Source organism: Sander vitreus, chromosome 20 (genome assembly GCF_031162955.1).
Source record: "Sander vitreus isolate 19-12246 chromosome 20, sanVit1, whole genome shotgun sequence".
NCBI classification, from domain to species: Eukaryota; Metazoa; Chordata; class Actinopteri; order Perciformes; family Percidae; genus Sander; species Sander vitreus.
In genome coordinates, this window is record NC_135874.1 from 22,261,701 (window position 1) to 22,280,654 (window position 18,954).

The window sequence follows — 18,954 nt, forward strand, 5'->3', positions numbered from 1 at the left end:
CAGCTTACAGTCTGGAACACAGAATGGGTGGGGTATAATGTTATTTAAATTTAAGTACAACAAACATATGTTTCAGCCCACAAGTGTTATAACAGTGGTTTAAATTTGACTTTTAGACCTATGTTGATTAATAATTTAAAAGGTATGGAAGGCCAGAGCTGTAGTTGGTCATCATTTAGGCCAGTTTTGTCGAGATTGTGAGTGGACCGAGTTGACTGGCATTAATCAAACGTTCTGCATTTGCAATTTTATACTTCAATCAAGGCTACAATACTTTTCCACTGAGCCATAAGAATACCTGAAAACAAAGCAGATGAGAGGATAATAGGGAAAAGCCATTTCTGTGTTAACTCACTCTCACTGCAGAAGATCAGGTCCTGTTGGTTGTAACTGGTGATGTCAAAGGGCACTTTCTCCTGTTTACAGAACTCACACACCATCAGGATATTCTTCTGGGTTTTATACTGATCACAGCAAGTCCTACTGCAGAACATAGAAATACGACCCTGCAGGAAAGAATTAGCATTAGTGTAATCATCATCATAGTTAGGTGATGGATTTAACACCCATCATGCAGCTAGCTATAAGGCTTAGGGTTAAAGGCCTTTTTACAGTCGCTGCAGCCAACCTGTCGCTCGACAATGTGACGTCAAAATGACGTAGATCTCGCTGGCGCGCCAGGATTTTGAGTGCGCGACCAGCGGAAACAGGAAGCAATGGATGAGTTTGAGGGGAACCAGATGCCAGGACTCTCAGAGGGACTGCAAGTCTCTCTTGTAAACTTACTGGGTTAAGATGAGTTCTTTTATGGTGAATGAAAGGCCTGATCCCACCAAGTAGGTCATCGAATCAAATCGAAACATTGACGTCAATGCTGCTGCCAGTTCTGCTGTTGTTTACCTTTTTCTTCTTCTAGTCTGTAGAAATAGCAAAGTCGGTAGCCTTTCCTCATTAGCGCCACCTCTGTTCAGGAGAAGACTGCAACTAGTGTCACAACCACCACGCGCAAGTATAAACCGTTACAGCGCTCCCATGACGTCACATTTGCGCACAACAGGTCGGCTGCGGCGAGTATACCGGACGCTTAAGTCTCTGAATATACTGAGAGTCTGTATGTGCATGTGAGCTGTGCTCCTTACTTGGTTACTGAATAGCAGCGGCTTTGTGTTGAATTGTTTGCTGCACTGATGGCAGTTCAGCTTGGAGGGGTCACTGGGCCCGCCTTCTGCTGGTTTCAAGGGGTGATCAGCAGGTGCTCTGGCCTGGGCTTGCCCAGGAATAGAGGGGGAAGGCATAGCTGGGTAGTGGGGCACCAGTGGGGGCACTGAGGTATGACTGGGATGGTGGCCCAAGTAGGGCACTGAAGATGGGTAGTCCTGAGGGATGGGAGGGACTGAGCTTGCTCCGGGAAAGGGCCCGGCTTTGGGGGCATCTCTGAGGGAGGAGTCCCTGAGAACAGAGGTTCCATTGGTCAGGTCTGGCTGAGAGGTGTCCCCAGACTTCTGTAAAGACAAGGTGTGAAAATAACAGCAATGTCAAATCTAGGCCAACAGATGCTTCATCAACATCTTATGTTCGATACAAAAAAGCTCCTGTGCTACTGGTGCCTTTACCCTGTATGTAGAAACACAGTCATAGGAGCAGAAGTTACGAATGGTGCCGTCCACCATGGCCAGATGATACTGAGGAACAGCGGACACCCTGCACTGGCAGCAGGGGAATGCAGCACCTAAAGGAAAGGGGTAACATAAAATGAATTCATTAATAATGAGGCATGCATTCACTGTGCCACCTGTAAAGTTTTAAATTCATTATATTTTGCGTTTGGTATGTTTTCATAAACCAGTAAGAAGATTATTTTAGTCACTGAGAAGATCTGAAGCCTTTTCCAAGTTCTGTATTTAAGTATGCATTTATATGCTAACCTTGGCACGTGAGTGTGCGTCTCTGTGGTGTGTACTACCTGTGAGAACGTGTGGGGGTGGTCGACTCTGTTCCACACAAGCAGATGAACAGTAAAGCTGAACTTTGCCCCTCTGGTCTCGTTCCATAAGGGTGGAGGACACTATAGCCATTTTGTGACAGTAGGCACATGTAACCGTCTTTCTGCAGGTCTGTGCGGAAAAAAAAAACACAATTAGTATTGAAGAGGTTTACATTTGCTTCATAAACATGAGGGGGGCTGCGTTGTGATTTTCTGCTGTTACATGATTTTAAGCTACTCAAACTCACATCTTATTGCCATTTGGAGCCACTATTATGCAAAAATGGCTAGTGTAGCCAAAGAGTTCACGTTTCTGTCATAAATACTGAACCAAACAAGATTATATAAAAATGATCTTTTAAACAAACACATACCTGTTTGTAGGTGCCAATACAGGTCGGACCACAGAAGTTGAGCTGAGTTCTTTCAATTGTGAGCGTCTGACAGGAGCCTGAGCTGCTACTACAGTAAAGTCCACAGCCTTCACAGCAGTTCATGGCTAACTGCCGCATCTTGCGCCATGTTACAAAACAAGCATTACTACAGAGTCTGTGCAGACGACCCTGATGGGTGACCTCGTGCTCAATCTGCTATAGAGATGACAATAATCAAACACAAGGAGGAGAAAGAGAATTAGACGGTAGAGTAAGGACGCAGGGAACCTGGGCCAATACTGTTAAGTTGGCTTATCAGGCACCTTGACCAAAATCTGTCTTTGCCATTAAAGCTAGCCTTTTGTGTCTCTCTTACCCTATTGGAGACTCTGCAGACACTGCAGAAGGGTTTTTCAGGTGGGCGCTCCGCTGGTTTCTCAGGCGGCTTCTCGGGTTTCTTCTCCACTCGTTTGTCAGCCCATTTATCAGGAACCTTGTCAACAGTTTTCTTCTTGTGTCTAAAGACAGACAAACAGAACTGGCCGCAGAAGTAAAAGTAGGTGTTGCCGTCTGATGGAATTGTGATCATGTCCCTGGGCTGAAGAATCTCCCTGCAGAGAGAACAGCACAAGGAGAAAAAAAGAAAAAGAAACAGTAGTCAAAAAATCCAGGATGATGGCAAGATTGGGGTTGGAACATACAAAGTGGCAAAAATGACAAAACGTTGAATATTTTGAATTTAATAGACAAGACGTTATATTTATTATGCATTCAACCTTGCCTGAACAAAGTCAATATGAATCCATTTCTTTGAAGACGACAGTAATAATAATATATGAGGAGTTATAGTGGTAGTTATAGTCAAATTTGGAGCTTACTAAACTCCCACGCGACCAATTGAGACGATCACTTGTCATTTTATAGAAAAATGTGTACAGTGAAATGATGGAGAGAAAAACTACAAACATACATAGTGTTTTGGTGAGGAAAAAAGCTTATAAGTTTTTTAACTGTATATGGGATTTAGGATTCTGACATGTGGGCCACTGAATAGACAATTTTTCAATTACACTACAATAGAATTAGATGGTCATACAGTATATTATAAAGAAAACAAATGTAGTGTTCCATAAAGGTGTTTTATTAAAAACTGTCAGCAAAACGATGGAAATGTCTTGCTGCCTTAAGGCACCCTTTACACTCCCATAGTCAACTCTTCTGTATTCATCTACCTAACTTTAAAAGTCAGAAATAGCAAAACTCCCTAAAACAAACATGGTTTTGCTTTAAACTAAAAGGAGCACACCATTTTAACCATGAGTATTTCCACGTGGTAAACGAATACACCTCATATAAACCGACTGCCAGCTTATGGCAGCTAAATTGAACCCAGATTTAAGTTTATACTGATGTCAGAGGGAAACAAAGATGTACCTGTTGCACTGAAAACAGGATCGGTTCTTGTTAGCTGGAGGCAGATGACCAGTCAGGCAGACTGTGGAGCAGAAGAGCTGCGTCGAACCTTTTCTTTGGAATGCTGTTTGGCCTTTCAGAAGAACCTACAACCATTTACAGAACCATGAAACATAAAACTGACAGGAAATAAAATCCTACATCACTGTCAAAAGTCCTGACACATTAAACATAATTTCTGCTTATTGTGCCATAAATATAGCTGATAAATATAGAAAATATGAATCTGTCAGTATTCCATGTTAATAACAATGCATTAGACATGAGTGGTGTTAACTATTCAAAAGTGTTTGACATTAAAAAAAAAGAAAAAAAAAAGTTTATATATAAACAGTTTTCCCTTAATACTACGCACATCTATGTAGAGGGGTCTTGTTAAGCAGCAAAAAGTTACAACAGTACCTTAGAGCAGCCACTGCAGCGAACGCTACCAGGAACGGCGGGCGGAGGTGGGCGTGGGGGTGCTGGTACCAGAGCTGGTAGTGAACTGGGGATTGGAGCTGGTGGTCTGAGGGGGAGGGGAGCTATAGCTTGTAGGACATGCTGTCCTCTACCTGGGATAAAAATGGCCGTAGGAGTAGGAGCTGGGACTGCAGCTGGCACTTGAGTGGATAAGAGGGAAAAGATAGAAGAACAAGTAACAACAACAATATTGTTTGATCACTTTTAATAATACAACACCCACACATGGAAAATCTGCAGTTCTGAACTACTGGCTGCTGACACAGATGTATCTAACAAACATTAACAGGGCTCTGCCGGTGAAAACAATTTACAATTTCACAAAATATTAGAAAAGTGTGGCTTGCAATGCATGCTTTGGGAAATGACTGCCACTGACGGAAGATGAAAGCAGATATTTATTTGGTTGAAACAAAACCACGGGTATGGTCCTTTTAAACATGACCAAAATAACCCAATAGCTCTTGCGTGCAGTAACCAAACTGCCCCCAGCATTTTCGGTGTGTGCGACAGATTTGGGACAACATCTTGTTGTTGGAAGGGTTCTGGTTTTCGGTTTGAAATCTGTTTGTGAGTGGGCTTTGGTTGCATGCAGGTAAACAATCCGTGTGGCGAGTAAAAGAGGCGGAACACATTGGACAAAATGCACTCTTGGAACCCATCAGCTATCATCCGACCTTGATTGCTTTTAAAAAAAATATGATTTATCTGCATTAATATGCCGATATCTGTTTATAGAGACGTTGTTTCTTAACTCCAACTCCATTCTCGCGTCTCAAGTTGCTAATCAGACGCAGCACACGAAAGAAGAAGTCTTGGCCCGGATTTCCGCTGGCTAAACCAGAAACCCCGACATATTGGCTATTTCCCCCCTTACAGAGGCTAAATCGTCATCAGACCGGTAGCCGATGGCTTCCGAGATGGTTTCCTGCTAAAGTCTTCTTCTTATCTAACTTACAAACATGAACAGGACACAATATGACCACTAGAAAATGTCAGGTCTGATGTTTAAATGAGAGAATCATGTCACAACAACGAACAAATAAATGAACCTACCGGTAGGCGATGCAAAGGTGTTCCCTCCACCTACAGAGTAGACAGAGCTGATCCTCAGCTCCTCCTGAAATGAGAACAAATAAAAGAATAAAATAAAATGCTATAAAGCATTCGACTCAGGGTGCAAAATTTACTTTTTGGTTTGTCCGTCAATGGCTGGTTTAAAAAAATAAAATAAGATGTCCTTAAAAAAAAGCTCATTGTATTGCTGTCGCTGTCATAAAAAAGTGGATCTCTCTCCATCCCTGATCTGTAAAGCACCACTTCTCTGTACATTTTCTTTTAACCGTACTTCCACCGTGCTTTTTCTTTTAATGCTAGGTCCATGTACTCCAAAATTGTGCCGCCAGCAGCAACATACTTGCAGGCTCATTTTTTTCACGGTCAGTGGGATATTCTCCTCTGCGGTACCGACCAGTACCACTGGTAATCAGGCTGGTTAGGGAGCTAGATAAAGTTAGCGTAACCGTAGTGCCGTGGACAGCGAGGATCAATCAAAGAAATGCGATAAAATTATTGATGGTCATTTGTTGCATGCTGCCACCAGTGTTCAGAGTCAAAGCAAAACAAAACAAGGTCATTCAACTTATGCGTTGTAGTAATGAGTGTTGAAGTAGGCCTGTTTCAGCAAGAATAAAATAAATGATCATGTATTTTATTCCCCAACATAGATTTTTTTGTGATCATTTTGGACCCTGATTCTACTATTATTAACAAACAGCACACAGTATGGACTGTCAACAGCTTCAATCCAATGCTTCATTATTTTCTGGTTAAATCCCATTACAATTCTACCCTTAGTACTGAACATAAACAGCAGGTGCATAATGATAACATTCTCTCCTCACACCTACCTCCTGATGCTCCAGCTCTTCTTTGATTTGTCTGATGGAGCTCTGAGGCAGTAAAGCAGCGTCGTAGCCCTCATCAATGGGCTCATCTTTAATATTGATACTAGGAGATATTGGGGGATTACTGTCCGCCATTGGAGCTGCGTCTGACCTCTGAAATAATGGAGTATTCATAATTACCTGACGAAGGTTCAACGGTTTTTTTTCATTGCATTTACTTGACAGTCTTTCTAGAGCCCTACCTCTCCCTGCTGGCTATCTTCTGTTTCATCTGTCTGGTTCAGGACGCCTCCATCTGACAGAAAGGTAGAAAAGAAAACGTTAATTAAAACAGTACATACTTCACCCAGGAGATTACAACTCGTCCAGACCACCATAAATGAGAGGGAATAATGGACAATAAAAACACACTGGCGCAAACAATTCCAGTGCACACTCAAAACTATTTTTCAAGCATTTTACCCCCTCCACACATTCACCTCACATTTTGTTCTGATGAATTAAAAACTGTCCAATTCCCAAGCATATGTACCGCCCAAGGAAGGGCACTGAAATTGGGGCAGCACACACACCAAACCCTGACACACCCAGCTGATCTCAATGAACTGTGTGCTTTTTGTTAAAAGCTGCACTTAAACAAACTACAAACACTACTAGTCGGGGTGGTGATGGCGCAGTGGATGTGACACATGCCTTTGGTGTGGAAGACTTGGGTTCGATTCCCACTGTGACACATCAGCCAATGTGTCCCTGAGCAAGACCCTTAACCCCTAGTTGCTCCAGAGGCGTGCGACCTCTGCCATATATAGCAATTAGTAAGTCACGTCGGATAAAATGACATTACAATGACATGTAATACAAGTTAATAAAAATATAATAAAATAGAGAGTAAACAAACAAGGCTACCATTTTTCACAACACTCTCAATCTTGTTTAACTGTGTAGTTACTGTACATACTGAGAATACTAATGTGTCTAATACAAAGTTGCAACTGGTTCTGTTAAGTTTTGCATTGCACTGGAATTTTCAGCCTGTTGTCATTTCCATGTGAAAGAGGAAAGAGGCCTGGTATAAAATGAGAAGGAGATATCCCACTAAAAAGGCATTTATTATGTCAGCCCACTCTCTCTGCTTTTGGCTGCTGATCAAGTCAACCGGTGCCTGCACCACTGTGCACAAACTACAGTGGCAAGAAAAAGCATGTGACCCTTTCGGAATTTCGTGGTTTTCTGAAGAAATTTGTCATAAAATGTGATCTGATCTTCTTCTAAGTCAAGGGTATTGACAAATATAATGTGTCTAAAATAATAACACAACATTTTTTTTGATCTTTCATGCCTTTATTGAGAACAACCCAAAAAAGCTCATAGTGCTTGTGGAAAAAGTATGTGAACCCTTGAGTTAATGACCTCAAAAAAGCTAATTGGAGTGAGGTTTTAGCACACCTGGAGTCTCGTCAAAATAATGAGTTTGGAGATGTGGACTACAGCTTCTTTGACTGATTAAAAAACCCTCAAACTTTTGGAGTTTGCTCTGCACAAGAAGAACGCGCTTATGTGAGCCATGCCTCGCCACAAAGAGCTTTCAGAGGCTCTACGATCAAGAATTGTTGATTTACATAAAGCTGGCAAAGATTACAAAGTTATTTCAAAGACTACAGTTAGGCAAACAATCAACAAATGGAGACACTTTGGGACAACAATCCAAATGATACAATACGTAAAACACTGAACAAGCAGGGTATCTACGGCAGGACACCACGAAGGAAGCCACTGCTTACTAAAAAGAACATTGCTGCACGCCTGAAGTTTGCAAAAGAGCACAGTGACACTCCACAGCGGTATTGGCTAAATGTTTTGTGGACTGATGAAACTAAGATTGAACGATTTGGAAAAAACACACAGCACTACATCTGGCGTAGAAAGGGCACGGCATATCATCGTGAAAACATCATCCCAACCGTCAAGTATGGTGGAGGAAACATGATGATTTGGGCCTGCTTTGCTGCATCAGGGCCTGGCCAGCTTGGATTCTTTGAGGGGAAGATGAATTCCCAAGTATATCAGACAATTCTTCAGGAGAATGTCTGTAAGTCAGCTGAAACTGTGTAGAAGGTGGGCGATGTAACAGGACAACGACCCAAAACACCTGAGCAAGTCCACAACAGAATCCAAACAAAAACAAAATCCGCATTTTTGGAGTGGCCAAGTCTGAGCCCAGACCTCAACCCAATAGAGATGCTATGGATTGACTTGAAGAGGGCCGTAAACATGAGACGTCCAAAGAATATGGCAGCGCTAAAGCAGGTCTGCCAGGAAGACTGGGCTAAAATTCCTCCTCAACAATGTGCAGGTCTGAGCCACAGCTACAGGAAGTGCCTGGTTGAGATTATTGCTGCAAAGGGAGGGGTCAACCAGTGAGGGTTCACTTACTTTTTCCACTGCCGTTTTGAATGTTGAATGAGACGCAAAAGATCAGAATTTGTTTGTGTTACTATTTGAGACACATTAGATTTGGCTTAGATGAAGATCAGATCACATTTTATGACAAATTTCTTCAGAAAACTATGAAATTCCAAAAAGGTTCACATACTTTTTCTTGCCACTGTACATGAGATGACTAGCCGCAGTCGGTTAAAAGGGCCACTTAAGCCATTTAGTATCGCCCTTTTATAAAAGGACACAGACTTACAAGAGAGATGAAGGTCAATATCAGGGCAGCAGAGGCCAAGAAATCCTGTCCTTTATTCTCAAGAATAGGCCAAGCCATCGAAATACTGGATCCTACATTTTCCATAATGCAGCTCCGTAGTGTCTTTCGTTAGACCCTCCCTGTCTGGTAAATGCCCATTTCTTTGAAAGCTCTAAACATCGCTAGGACATTATTAGGATTAGTTTCTCAGACCTCGGAAAGCTCCTTCCAGAGCCCTAGAGCAGATTATACAACTGTGTCGGAATAGTACTCTCTGTGACAAATGAACTGAACCTGATGTGTAAAATTGGTGGTGTGCCCCTTTAATAAAAGCCCAAAGAACAATGGTCCTGGTGTGCCAGGACCATTGGCTGTATATAAAGATGGAAAGCATTTACAGCTCTCCAAAAGTGAAGCCAAAACACCTTGATCGCCCCCTGATGGCCGGCTGCAGTATAGGTCATAAATCCCACCCCCTCCATGTTTGTGGGTGGGACATGGGCCAAATTATTCACTTCAAAATGATTTTTTCCCCAAAGATGGTTTCTGTCATTTTAGGTAGTTTCGATTTTTTGCTGACATATGTTCATGTGTTCATTTCTTCGGATAAATTTGGTTTCAGTTATTTATTTGATGCTATAAAAACAGCGTGAAATGTCATGATTGACAGTGGTGATTGACCCGCGATTGGTGAAGCGGGTGTATGGGCGGGACATCGGTATCGTGGCTCCACCGCCAGATCAGGGCCCTATGAAGTAGTACAATACATTGGATAGACACTTGCAGTATGGCTCTGGTGATCACTCTTGTCTCTTACAACTGTCTAATTTCTCATGTGCATGCAGGTTTACCTCGGCTATTGTCAGGTGTATGGTCCTGGGAGGAGTGGGAGGTGTTAGCAGACCCACTGCTCCCTTCCCTCTCTTGCTCCTCTCTGGGCTGACGCGCAAAGGGTTCGTCTTGAGTTACGTTGTTCCCCACTCCTGGTTGGCCTCTTTCTGGGTTTGTCTTGCCCACATTAACATCCTCCAGGGTGTCCATTTGCATGGCAAAGTGCCAGTCTTCATCTTCTTCTTCTTCTTCTTCTTCGTCTTCTTCTTCGGGCCCATATGAAGGAAGGCCATCCAGTGCGTCATCAAATGCTGCCCCTCCACTTCCTCCCCCTCCTCCTCCTTCGTTGGTTCCCATGGTAAACGAGGAGTTTCGGACAGAAGAAGGGGAGGAAATGCGAGGAAAAGATGACTCTCCCATTCCCTCATCCATCTTTTCTTCTGGTCTGCTGCTGCTGCTATCCTCTTCTTCTACCGGTTGGTGTTCCCCTTGTCCTGAAGTTTTGTCTACTCCCTTTGTCTCGTCCTGACCTCCACTTGGGGAAGAGATGAAAGAGCTCCTGGAGGAGTCAGCAAAGTCTCCAAGCCCCATCACTTCGTCAAACACTCTGGACAGGCGCTCCTCATGCTGTAGGGGAGAAACGGGTTAGGGATTTCAAGCGGCAAATTCATGTATCTCAAGGCACTCAAGGAATGATGCACTTTAATCTTCTATTCCTCACTGTCAAATCTAGAAGAGATGTTTATGGTCCACTCACATGGTAACTTTTCATTTGGCTTCACAGACATGCATACACTAAAGCTAAAAATAAACCTAAACCTCAAAATATCAAAGGAAACTAAATTTCACCCACACTATTAATACCAAATAGATATAACTTCAAGCTACAGTTGGTAACCTTAATAAAAAAAAAAACATTTTGTCATATTTGCTCAAACTGTCACTATACCCTGACAGTACTATATGAATCAAATTATCCGTGAAAACAATCACATTCATCTGCCTCCTACTGGTGCTCTAATAACAGTGGAAACCCGCAATTGCTAAAAGGAGCATTAGGGGGAAGCAGAGGAACAGATTATCTGTCTCAACTACTACTGTCAGGAATCAGGATGTAGTAAAAGTTTCAGCAAATATGACAAAAACATATTTGTTTTTATTATAAAAAAAAGTTACCTACTGAACCTTTAAGCACATTTTCACAAAATTGTTTACTCAAAATAATTTTAGGAATAACACCTGATCACCTGTGCATTCAGTGTTTCAACTCAGATTTACAATTATCCCAGGTAGAATCCAGTTCACAGTTCTACCCGTAAGTAACTGACCCTTAAACCCTGAGAAGCTTGTCTAGTATACCAAATTGTACACCTTAATCATCCGTTTCTCTCAATAAGAATAAAAAAAGTCAGAGTTCACTGAGCCATTCAAACGGTTGTATGTATGTGTATATCATATCCCCTCTCCATTTCTTATTAACTTAATGAACCATCAGATTTTGAAATGCGCCACCAACCTCCAGCTAATATCTTCTCAGACAACAATGTGATAGTGTACAAAGGGAGGGCCACTTGTACATCACAACTGTATTTTTAAGCTGTGATGTATTCCATACTAACACACAGTCTGCCTCCAGCAGTAAACCCATTTTCCATACAATTGGCTGGAAAGCCAACTTTCCCCGTCACTTTACACAGTAATAACACAACAGTGACAGTACCAAGCACAACCATCACCAAAATCTACTGTCAGTAGATAGTGTCTTTGACTTTGGTGAAATAGGAAAACACATTTGTGTCTTTCTATTTTTTTTTATACAAATCCTACCGATATAATGAGTTTATATCTTACTGTTCGGGGTAGCATAAGAAACCCTACAATCTCATCAAATAACACCCTACCCACACTGATTTTAACCTCCCCATGTCCATGTTTTAGGAAACTGGCTATACGAGCCTCTGTCATTAATGTCTTGTTATTATATCGATAGCTACAGGCCTCATGCTGTCCGATTAGTGGTATGGAGGGGGGCGTCCAACCAAACTCCATTTAAAATTCGGCCATTCATCGTGTCCTGGCATATATGTAAACTTACACACACACACACACACACACACACACACACACACACACACACACACAAAAAATCCAGTAAGACATTGTAGTAGTTGTCGGTGTCCTCAAGTAAAAAATAACATTGGTGACTCGCTGGCCAACACGTATATTAAAATCTCCACTTTTGTATTGTTCACTGCAGCCCTCCGCGATGCAAGGGCTTTATGGAACCAGCAGTCAACAGCACCATACAGCTGTAGTGCTGGAATAATAAAGGCTCTTGGGGTTCACAAAAATACCTGCATCTAAAGGCTCTTGGGGTTCACAAAAACACCTGCATCATATTCTCTGCAATATGTCCGTTTGCAGTTTATCAAATTGTCAGGCTATTAGGGAACTTGGCGTGGCGGCATGCATCAGTGCACCAAGCTACAGGGTTGAAAGCTAGCTTGCTAACATTAGCTTCAATGTGCACATCTCGACCGGAAGTTAGCCCACAATAACTAGCAATGTCTTATTATGTAGGTACAGCAACTGATCAATTCAGCTTGCCGTCTGAGTGTCGCTATAATTATATTATAGATTTGCATTTCTTACCTGTAATCGTTTAAGTCTAAATTCCTCCGATTCCGCCATGTTTTAATTATGCTGCAGACGCCGCGCTCCCAAACATCCACCCACTTCTGGGGGTTATGGGTTATGTAGCTATGCTAGCAGCTAACGCTACTAACAAAAAGGATGCAGCTGTAAACTAAATTAAGAAACAAGAGCAACTAACGCCAAGACAGGGTGTAACCGTAAGAACAAGGAAACCATCTAGCTAGATAATGTTTTGGATTTACTTTCTGTAGAGAAGAAACAACGTTACATATAACGTTAAACCGTCCACTAAGACGACGACGAAGACAACACTTTGGTGGGAAAGATAACGTTATAGCTTTACCGTAATTTTGGGTGGCTTTTCTCCGTCTTCTACTCCTGACATTGTAGGTAGTTGTCAGGGATGGTATCTCGCTCCAGATAATTGTGTTGTACTATCGTGGTTGCTGTTGTAAATGCGTAATGACATTTACTTTTCTAGTCTTCACACCAACCCTTTGCCTAACCCCGTTTTTTCAAATGCCATCCCCAGAAAAATACAGCGAGCTATATTCGGGTCAATACGGCAATCTTTTCAGCTTTGAATGACCTTTTTTCTCTCTTCCTTCTTTGAACAACAATTTGACAAACAACAAAGCACAATATTCAAATCCTTATGTCTCTGAGTAGTAAAATAATAAATATCTAAAATAAAACAATAACAAATGAAAGTGCATTTGTAAATAACATTTATACAGTATAATACATACATATACATGGTCTTCAATTTAAATTAAAGGTTTGTGAATTTAAACTATTATAATTGGTACAATCTTACACCTCTTAGCAGTTCTTTGGGGATTTTAAACTCATATATTTCAGGGATTTACAATATAGGCAAAATTCATTACATAAAGCAATAAAAATGGTTGGGGGGGGTTTCATAAATTAATAGTTGTTTTGTCATTCTAAGAATTGTATTAATCATCAGATTTTATAGTTTCTCTTTCTTAACCAGATACATGATTGTGTCTAAACCATTCTTCTATTTCTTTCCAATATAGTTTGGCCCTTTGGGGGTGACAGGAAAAGAAAATATGTTCTGTAGTTTCAATGAAAGGATAATACATTACTTTACATTTACTTAACTTAATTGTAATGTAAGGCATTGGCTAGAAGGAATATTATTGATTAATTTGAAAATAATTTCTATAGCTTTGGGTAATATAATCGTGTAAAAAAAAATCATGTAATCTTAGTGCTGGATCTATGTCTTTAAAATAAAGACAGCAGTAGAAAGTTGGTGTTCGTTTTAAACGTCATAACCTTCATATGCATAGACCTAATGACTTTCATTTGAGGTTAGGTGTAACCTGGTTATTCATTGTGATTTTTTTAGATGTCCATTATGAATGAAAGTGAAGAGGACTTTACATTCAATAATTCATTCTTGACCGGTCAGCCATCTACCACCTCGTGGTCTGACTATTAGTGCACTATATTGGACAAATCGCATAAAGCACAAGAATAAGACCAGACCACAAGGAGACAAGACACTGATCCTGTAATTTGTCCTCGGTTTCACTATTCTACATTTTGGATCCATTTATGAGAAACATACAGGTCTCATCCTGTCAGGGCCAGAACCCCTATCCAGCAGAGGGCGATCTTAACAGATGTAGGGCTCTACCGTAAAAAGGAGAGTATCAGCGCAAACTTTAGCGTACGGCGGTCATGAGAAAAGTGAGCGCTGTGGTAAAAATAGCTAAAAGAAAGTGGACACACAACACATCTACTGTGGTCAAATTTAAAACCCTAACAACAAGGCACAGAAATGTACCTTTTCTTCGTAAATTTGGTCGCATTTATTGTATGAACTGCGGTATCTTAATGCATATCCTTGTATAGAAATATAAAAAAACACAGCAGACTGCAGCTTGTCTTTCAATGAAAGCCCACTCTATGTAAGTGTATTTCTATGTGCGCCGACCCGAACCTCCCATCGGGGTTAAACAGGCTTTTCGGGAAGCAGTAGAGAGAGTCGACATTGTTGTTGTTGTCGTCGCTTGTGCTGTATCCTTTCCCTGTCTCGGAGTGTTTTCTCGGTGTAGGTTAAAGTCTCTTCACCAGCGGATGAATGGCAATGACGGCAGTGAGAGCGGTGGCAGCGGGGGGCCCGGCGTCTTTGTCCCGGTTTAGGGGAGCGCTGGTCGCGGCTGTGCTGGGAGATTGTGTCGGCGGAGAGTTTGAAGGAGCGGAGGAGGTTCCCATGGAGAGTGTGCTGCAGCATCTGAGCAGCCTGTACGACGAGACCAAAGGGAATGGTTAGAGAAAGGATGAGATTTCATACACCAGTCCGGGGAAAATGAAATACCATATTACAGGGTGGCACTGATAGAAGTGCGAGAGATACATGGCTATTCGCTAAACTCCCAACGTACTGTAGGCTACTCTAAACCCATGCCAACCTGTCCTGCAGAAGAGTCCAGCTCTGACATCACTTATTCACCAGGGCTGTAGATGCTTTACTAGGCTAGGCTGCCATATTAAACTGGGGGCAATAAAGCGTTACATAGGGGGTTTCATTCTGAGTACCTCACATCTATTTATTCTACCATAATTTACAGCTAAACGTCAAAATAATAGGAAATGGCAGAAATGAGTACCTAGAATGATGTCCACAAACCTAAAGTATGAGAAAACCAAACTTCTATTGACATTAGAGGACATTTGGCCAACACGCTTTAATTGACAAGTCAACAGAAAATGAATTGATTTCTTCAATTTGTAAACAGTTCTGACATTCTAGTAGTGTTGATAGGCCTATATGTCATGCACGTTGTTTTTGTACGCCATCACGCAGTGTTAATATGTCTGTCTGTGTGTGTTAGGTATCCTTGAATACAGCGATGACACGGCAATGGCACGTTGTGTGGTCCAGTCTCTACTCACCCGTGCCGGCTTTGATGAGCAAGACATGGGTCGCAGGTATACCAGTGCACACTAGCTGCTGACACTTATATTTCAGTTTGCAGAGTTTGAATTGAGGGATGCACTTACACACAAAACACAAATTGAAGCACTGGTGTCTCACCCCTCTAGGTTTGCTAAGGAGTACAGTGCGTCCCCAGGCCGTGGTTATGGTTCTGGAGTGATCCAGGTGTTGAAGAAGCTGTCCTCCCCTCAGCTCAGTGATGTGTACCAGCCGGCCAGGGACCAGTTTAATGGTCGAGGCTCCTTCGGGAATGGGGGAGCCATGAGGGCGGCCCCCTTCGCACTGGCTTTCCCCAATCCAGTTGATGTTAAAAGGGTGAGCAGTGGTCATCCTTTGGGCAAAAACCACATCTTTGGTGACATGCATGTTGAAGCTATGTAATTTCTATGAATTGTCTAACACTTCAGTAATTCTGTAGCATGTTTGTGCTTTATTTCCATTTGAAATTTTATTTTTTTGTGTGACCAAGTAAACTGTCCTAATTTCCCTATTGACACACACCTTAAGTAAAGTCTTGAGTCTAAAAATGAAAAACTTTGGCCCAAGTGAGAAACATTTACTAAGCTCAGTACCAGTTTTCATGAATTTAAATCAAAATAATTTACACTTGCACAAAAATACTTGAAATTGGCATGAAATTGACTTTGAAATTGACTGGGGGGGTGTCTAATTGCGTGTCATTCACTGCTCATGCACACACATTCATTCTCCCTTGTGGGGGGAGGGGCTTAGGAGACCGTTTGGGGCTTTAGCAGAAAGGGGGGGAGGGACTGAGAAGTTGTCGATGTTCAGATTTTTGGGCTAAAACCTGGATCTTCCCAATCCTACCTACAGCACCTTGAATACGTTGACACTGACATTTGACACTGTGGTTAGCTAACCATGACGTGGTTCGTCTGTGATCAGCTAACAACCAGTAACAAGTGTCTTAAAACACAGTCGATTCGGTGTATTTATAAAATCTTCATTTATGCATAACACAGCACAAAATAATGTTAATGTTTATTTTGCTAAAAAAAAACTTCCCTTTCTGTGTACTTTGTCTTACTTATGACTGACAATAAAACACACAGGCTTGCATGGTGAGATCCACTGACTTGTTTGTGCAGAGTTGGTTTGATTTCTTTCTTTCTTTTTGTCTCCAGTTCGCCCACCTGGGTGCCATGCTGACCCACTCCTGCTCTCTGGGTTACAATGGGGCAGTGCTGCAGGCGTTAGCTGTGCATCTCTCTCTGCAGGGGGCGCTAGACCTGCCCCAGCAGTTCATCAGCAGGCTAATTATAGAGATGGAGGAAGTGGAGGGCAACGAAGCTACACGCAATGATGCCAGAATGTAAGTCCTACATGAATATACGACGCTACGGCTCTAGGAGGTCAGAGATGTAACCTGATGTTTGGGGTTCACTGGCAGGAAACACGGAAGAATTTATAAAGATGGAAAAACAAAAAGGAATAGAATCAGGTTGTATTGGGAGTGCTATTTTTTTTAGTATCAATCTTCCTTTAACATGGTGTTTCTGTCCAGCCTAAAAGAAGCAGAGAAGCCATTCTGTGAGCGCCTCCACAGAGTTAGAGACCTGATGGACAGGAGCAAGGTCAGCATCGAGGAGGTCATTTCTGAACTGGGTGAGTATTTGTTTATCTCTGACTTTATCTTGACTATTCATTGAGGGCATCCATTTCCAACACCTATATTTTTATACGTACTGCATTCTATTTTCATTTTTATTATCTAGGGCCGCAAACAATGGCATTTTTTATTTTTTTTTATCGTTGAATAATCTGCCAATTCTCTTCTCGATTTGTCTGTCCGAAAATAATGGAAAATGCCTGTCGCAGTTTTTCAAAGCCCAAGTTGACTTATTCAGATTGCTTGTTTTGTTCGAACAACCACAAGATATTCCGACTACTCTCACGGAAGATGAAGAAAAACATTACATTTTCCCATTTGAGAAGCCAGAACCATCAAATGAGCGCTTTGAAGTCACTCTAACGATAATTGGACAATTCAAATAGTCGCCGATTTATTTTCTGTTGGTCGACTAATTCATTAACCGACTGATTGTTTTTCACTTACATCTAACTCTTATAACACAGAACAGTAGGATGGAATTCCATTTCCTCCTTAGGGATCTTGAAAATGGCCATTTTGCAGCTGAACATTTTTTTTTGTTATTTACCTCTTGCTGCTCTTGTTGATTCAATATCATATTTAGGTTTTATTTGGACAGAGCAAATGGATTGTTTCAATAAGGGGTGAAACTGTCTTCCTGTCTTTCCTTTCCAGGTAACGGCATTGCGGCACTCCACTCGGTCCCCACTGCCATATTCTGCGTCCTCCACTGCCTGCAGCCACGAGAATGCCTTCCTGAGAACTATGGCGGCCTGGAGAGGACTATAGCGTACAGCCTGGCCCTGGGAGGGGACACAGACACCATAGCCTGCATGGCAGGGGCCATCGCTGGGGCCCACTATGGCATCGAGGCTATTCCTCAGTCATGGATAAAGTGCTGCGAGGGAGCCGAGGATGCAGACATGAACGCAGAGCGACTTCACATGCTGTACCACCAGTCATCACAGGGAGGCGGGGGTGGGACGGGAGAGCAGAGCGGCGAAGACGCATCTGAAAGCCAGTCAAACGCTTCTAACGGCACAGAGAAGAAAACTGGAGCTGAGTGATTCGTCAACTGGAGTTTGACAAAAGGACTCTTAAACACACAAATGACAAACTAACACTTGGTAATAACTTTTTTGGGACTGTGTTGGTTAACTGAGAACCTGTGAATAAGGGCAGGATATCTCAACATTGACACATTATATTATTGATCAAAACAGCTCATTATTTTCTGAGACCCCAAGCTTGCCAAAAATAAAAAAAAAAGCTAAAATTGTTAGGTAACAGAATAGTGAAGCTGATCAAGTAAAGAAACGTCAAGGGTCACCAGACAGGCTACACTGACTGTATGATAATGTCATACAGAAAGTGATAGTACACACACACACACACACACACACACACACACACCTCCTCCCTTCCCTGCTCTCTCCTGTTTTGTGTTGAACAATCTTTTGTCATGTGAAAGTTGCACTATGATTTGGCCATGTCTTGTTTTATCCTTTTTAGTGGATAACAATTATTTAATAAATGTTTTTTTTTTAAATTCACATACTCTGTATGAGTGTTTATTTTGCATTTAAGATTTAGAATGCACATTGGTTTCAGGAAGGTCAGCTCCATCGAGATGTCTTATTACTAATCTTGTAGCCCAGCACAACTCCTAACTAACGTTAGTATTAGAAAAACCATAAGTCTACAGTCATAGTCACAGCGGTGCACTGAGCTAAATGCTAATGTCAACTCGCTAGCATGCAAGTTTGCCTTGTTCACCTTCTTAGTTTTGTGTGTTAGCATGCTAGCATTAGCTATTTAGCACTAAACACAACAAACAGCTGAGGTTTATTGTTTAAGGATCTCCAGTAGAAGCACACACAGGTGCCTCTAGTCTTCCTGGGGTTACGAACATAGAAATGCAATAGAGACATACAATAACAGTACAGACAATTTAAAGGTTGATATATATATATTTTTTTATATCAAAGTG

General features: G+C 41.8%; 2 protein-coding genes across 5 annotated transcripts in view; one reads left to right on the forward strand and one right to left on the reverse strand.

Moving 5' to 3' along the window:
* The window catches only part of LOC144535686 (zinc finger MYM-type protein 4-like), a 29,811-nt gene extending 16,888 nt beyond the window's left edge, over positions 1-12,923 (reverse strand). For 2 of the 4 annotated variants that reach the window (XM_078278265.1, XM_078278262.1), the window contains exons 1-14: positions 12,722-12,923; positions 9,744-10,350; positions 6,443-6,495; positions 6,204-6,353; positions 5,350-5,413; positions 4,234-4,433; positions 3,793-3,917; positions 2,735-2,969; positions 2,359-2,574; positions 1,964-2,114; positions 1,614-1,729; positions 1,140-1,502; positions 356-506; positions 1-11 (exon numbers count right to left, since the gene is read on the reverse strand). The exon at positions 1-11 is cut by the window's left edge and continues 165 nt beyond it. In XM_078278265.1, coding sequence (XP_078134391.1) covers positions 1-11; positions 356-506; positions 1,140-1,502; positions 1,614-1,729; positions 1,964-2,114; positions 2,359-2,574; positions 2,735-2,969; positions 3,793-3,917; positions 4,234-4,433; positions 5,350-5,413; positions 6,204-6,353; positions 6,443-6,495; positions 9,744-10,350; positions 12,722-12,763 — 2,484 coding nt within the window. In that variant the 5' untranslated portion in view covers positions 12,764-12,923. Of the gene's footprint in view, positions 12-355; positions 507-1,139; positions 1,503-1,613; positions 1,730-1,963; positions 2,115-2,358; positions 2,575-2,734; positions 2,970-3,792; positions 3,918-4,233; positions 4,434-5,349; positions 5,414-6,203; positions 6,354-6,442; positions 6,496-9,743; positions 10,351-12,375; positions 12,668-12,721 lie in introns of those variants that run through there. The other 2 variants (XM_078278264.1, XM_078278263.1) reach the window with 2 other exon arrangements.
* A 1,428-nt stretch (positions 12,924-14,351) lies between these two features.
* adprs (ADP-ribosylserine hydrolase) lies at positions 14,352-18,517 on the forward strand. The gene is made up of 6 exons (XM_078278266.1): positions 14,352-14,681; positions 15,249-15,345; positions 15,460-15,667; positions 16,498-16,685; positions 16,878-16,978; positions 17,640-18,517. Exons 1-6 carry the CDS (start codon positions 14,495-14,497, stop codon positions 18,029-18,031), a joined length of 1,173 nt encoding a protein of 390 aa, XP_078134392.1. The 5' UTR covers positions 14,352-14,494; the 3' UTR covers positions 18,032-18,517.
* The last annotated feature ends 437 nt before the right edge of the window (positions 18,518-18,954 follow it).

Coding starts and splice junctions, on each gene's coding strand:
- adprs (XM_078278266.1), top strand. CDS start 14,495: ATGGCAATGACGGCAGTGAGAGCGGTGGCAGCGGGGGGCCCGGCGTCT. Junction 15,346..15,459: donor GAGCAAGACATGGGTCGCAG/GTATACCAGTGC, acceptor TCACCCCTCTAG/GTTTGCTAAGGAGTACAGTG. Junction 15,668..16,497: donor ATCCAGTTGATGTTAAAAGG/GTGAGCAGTGGT, acceptor TTTTGTCTCCAG/TTCGCCCACCTGGGTGCCAT.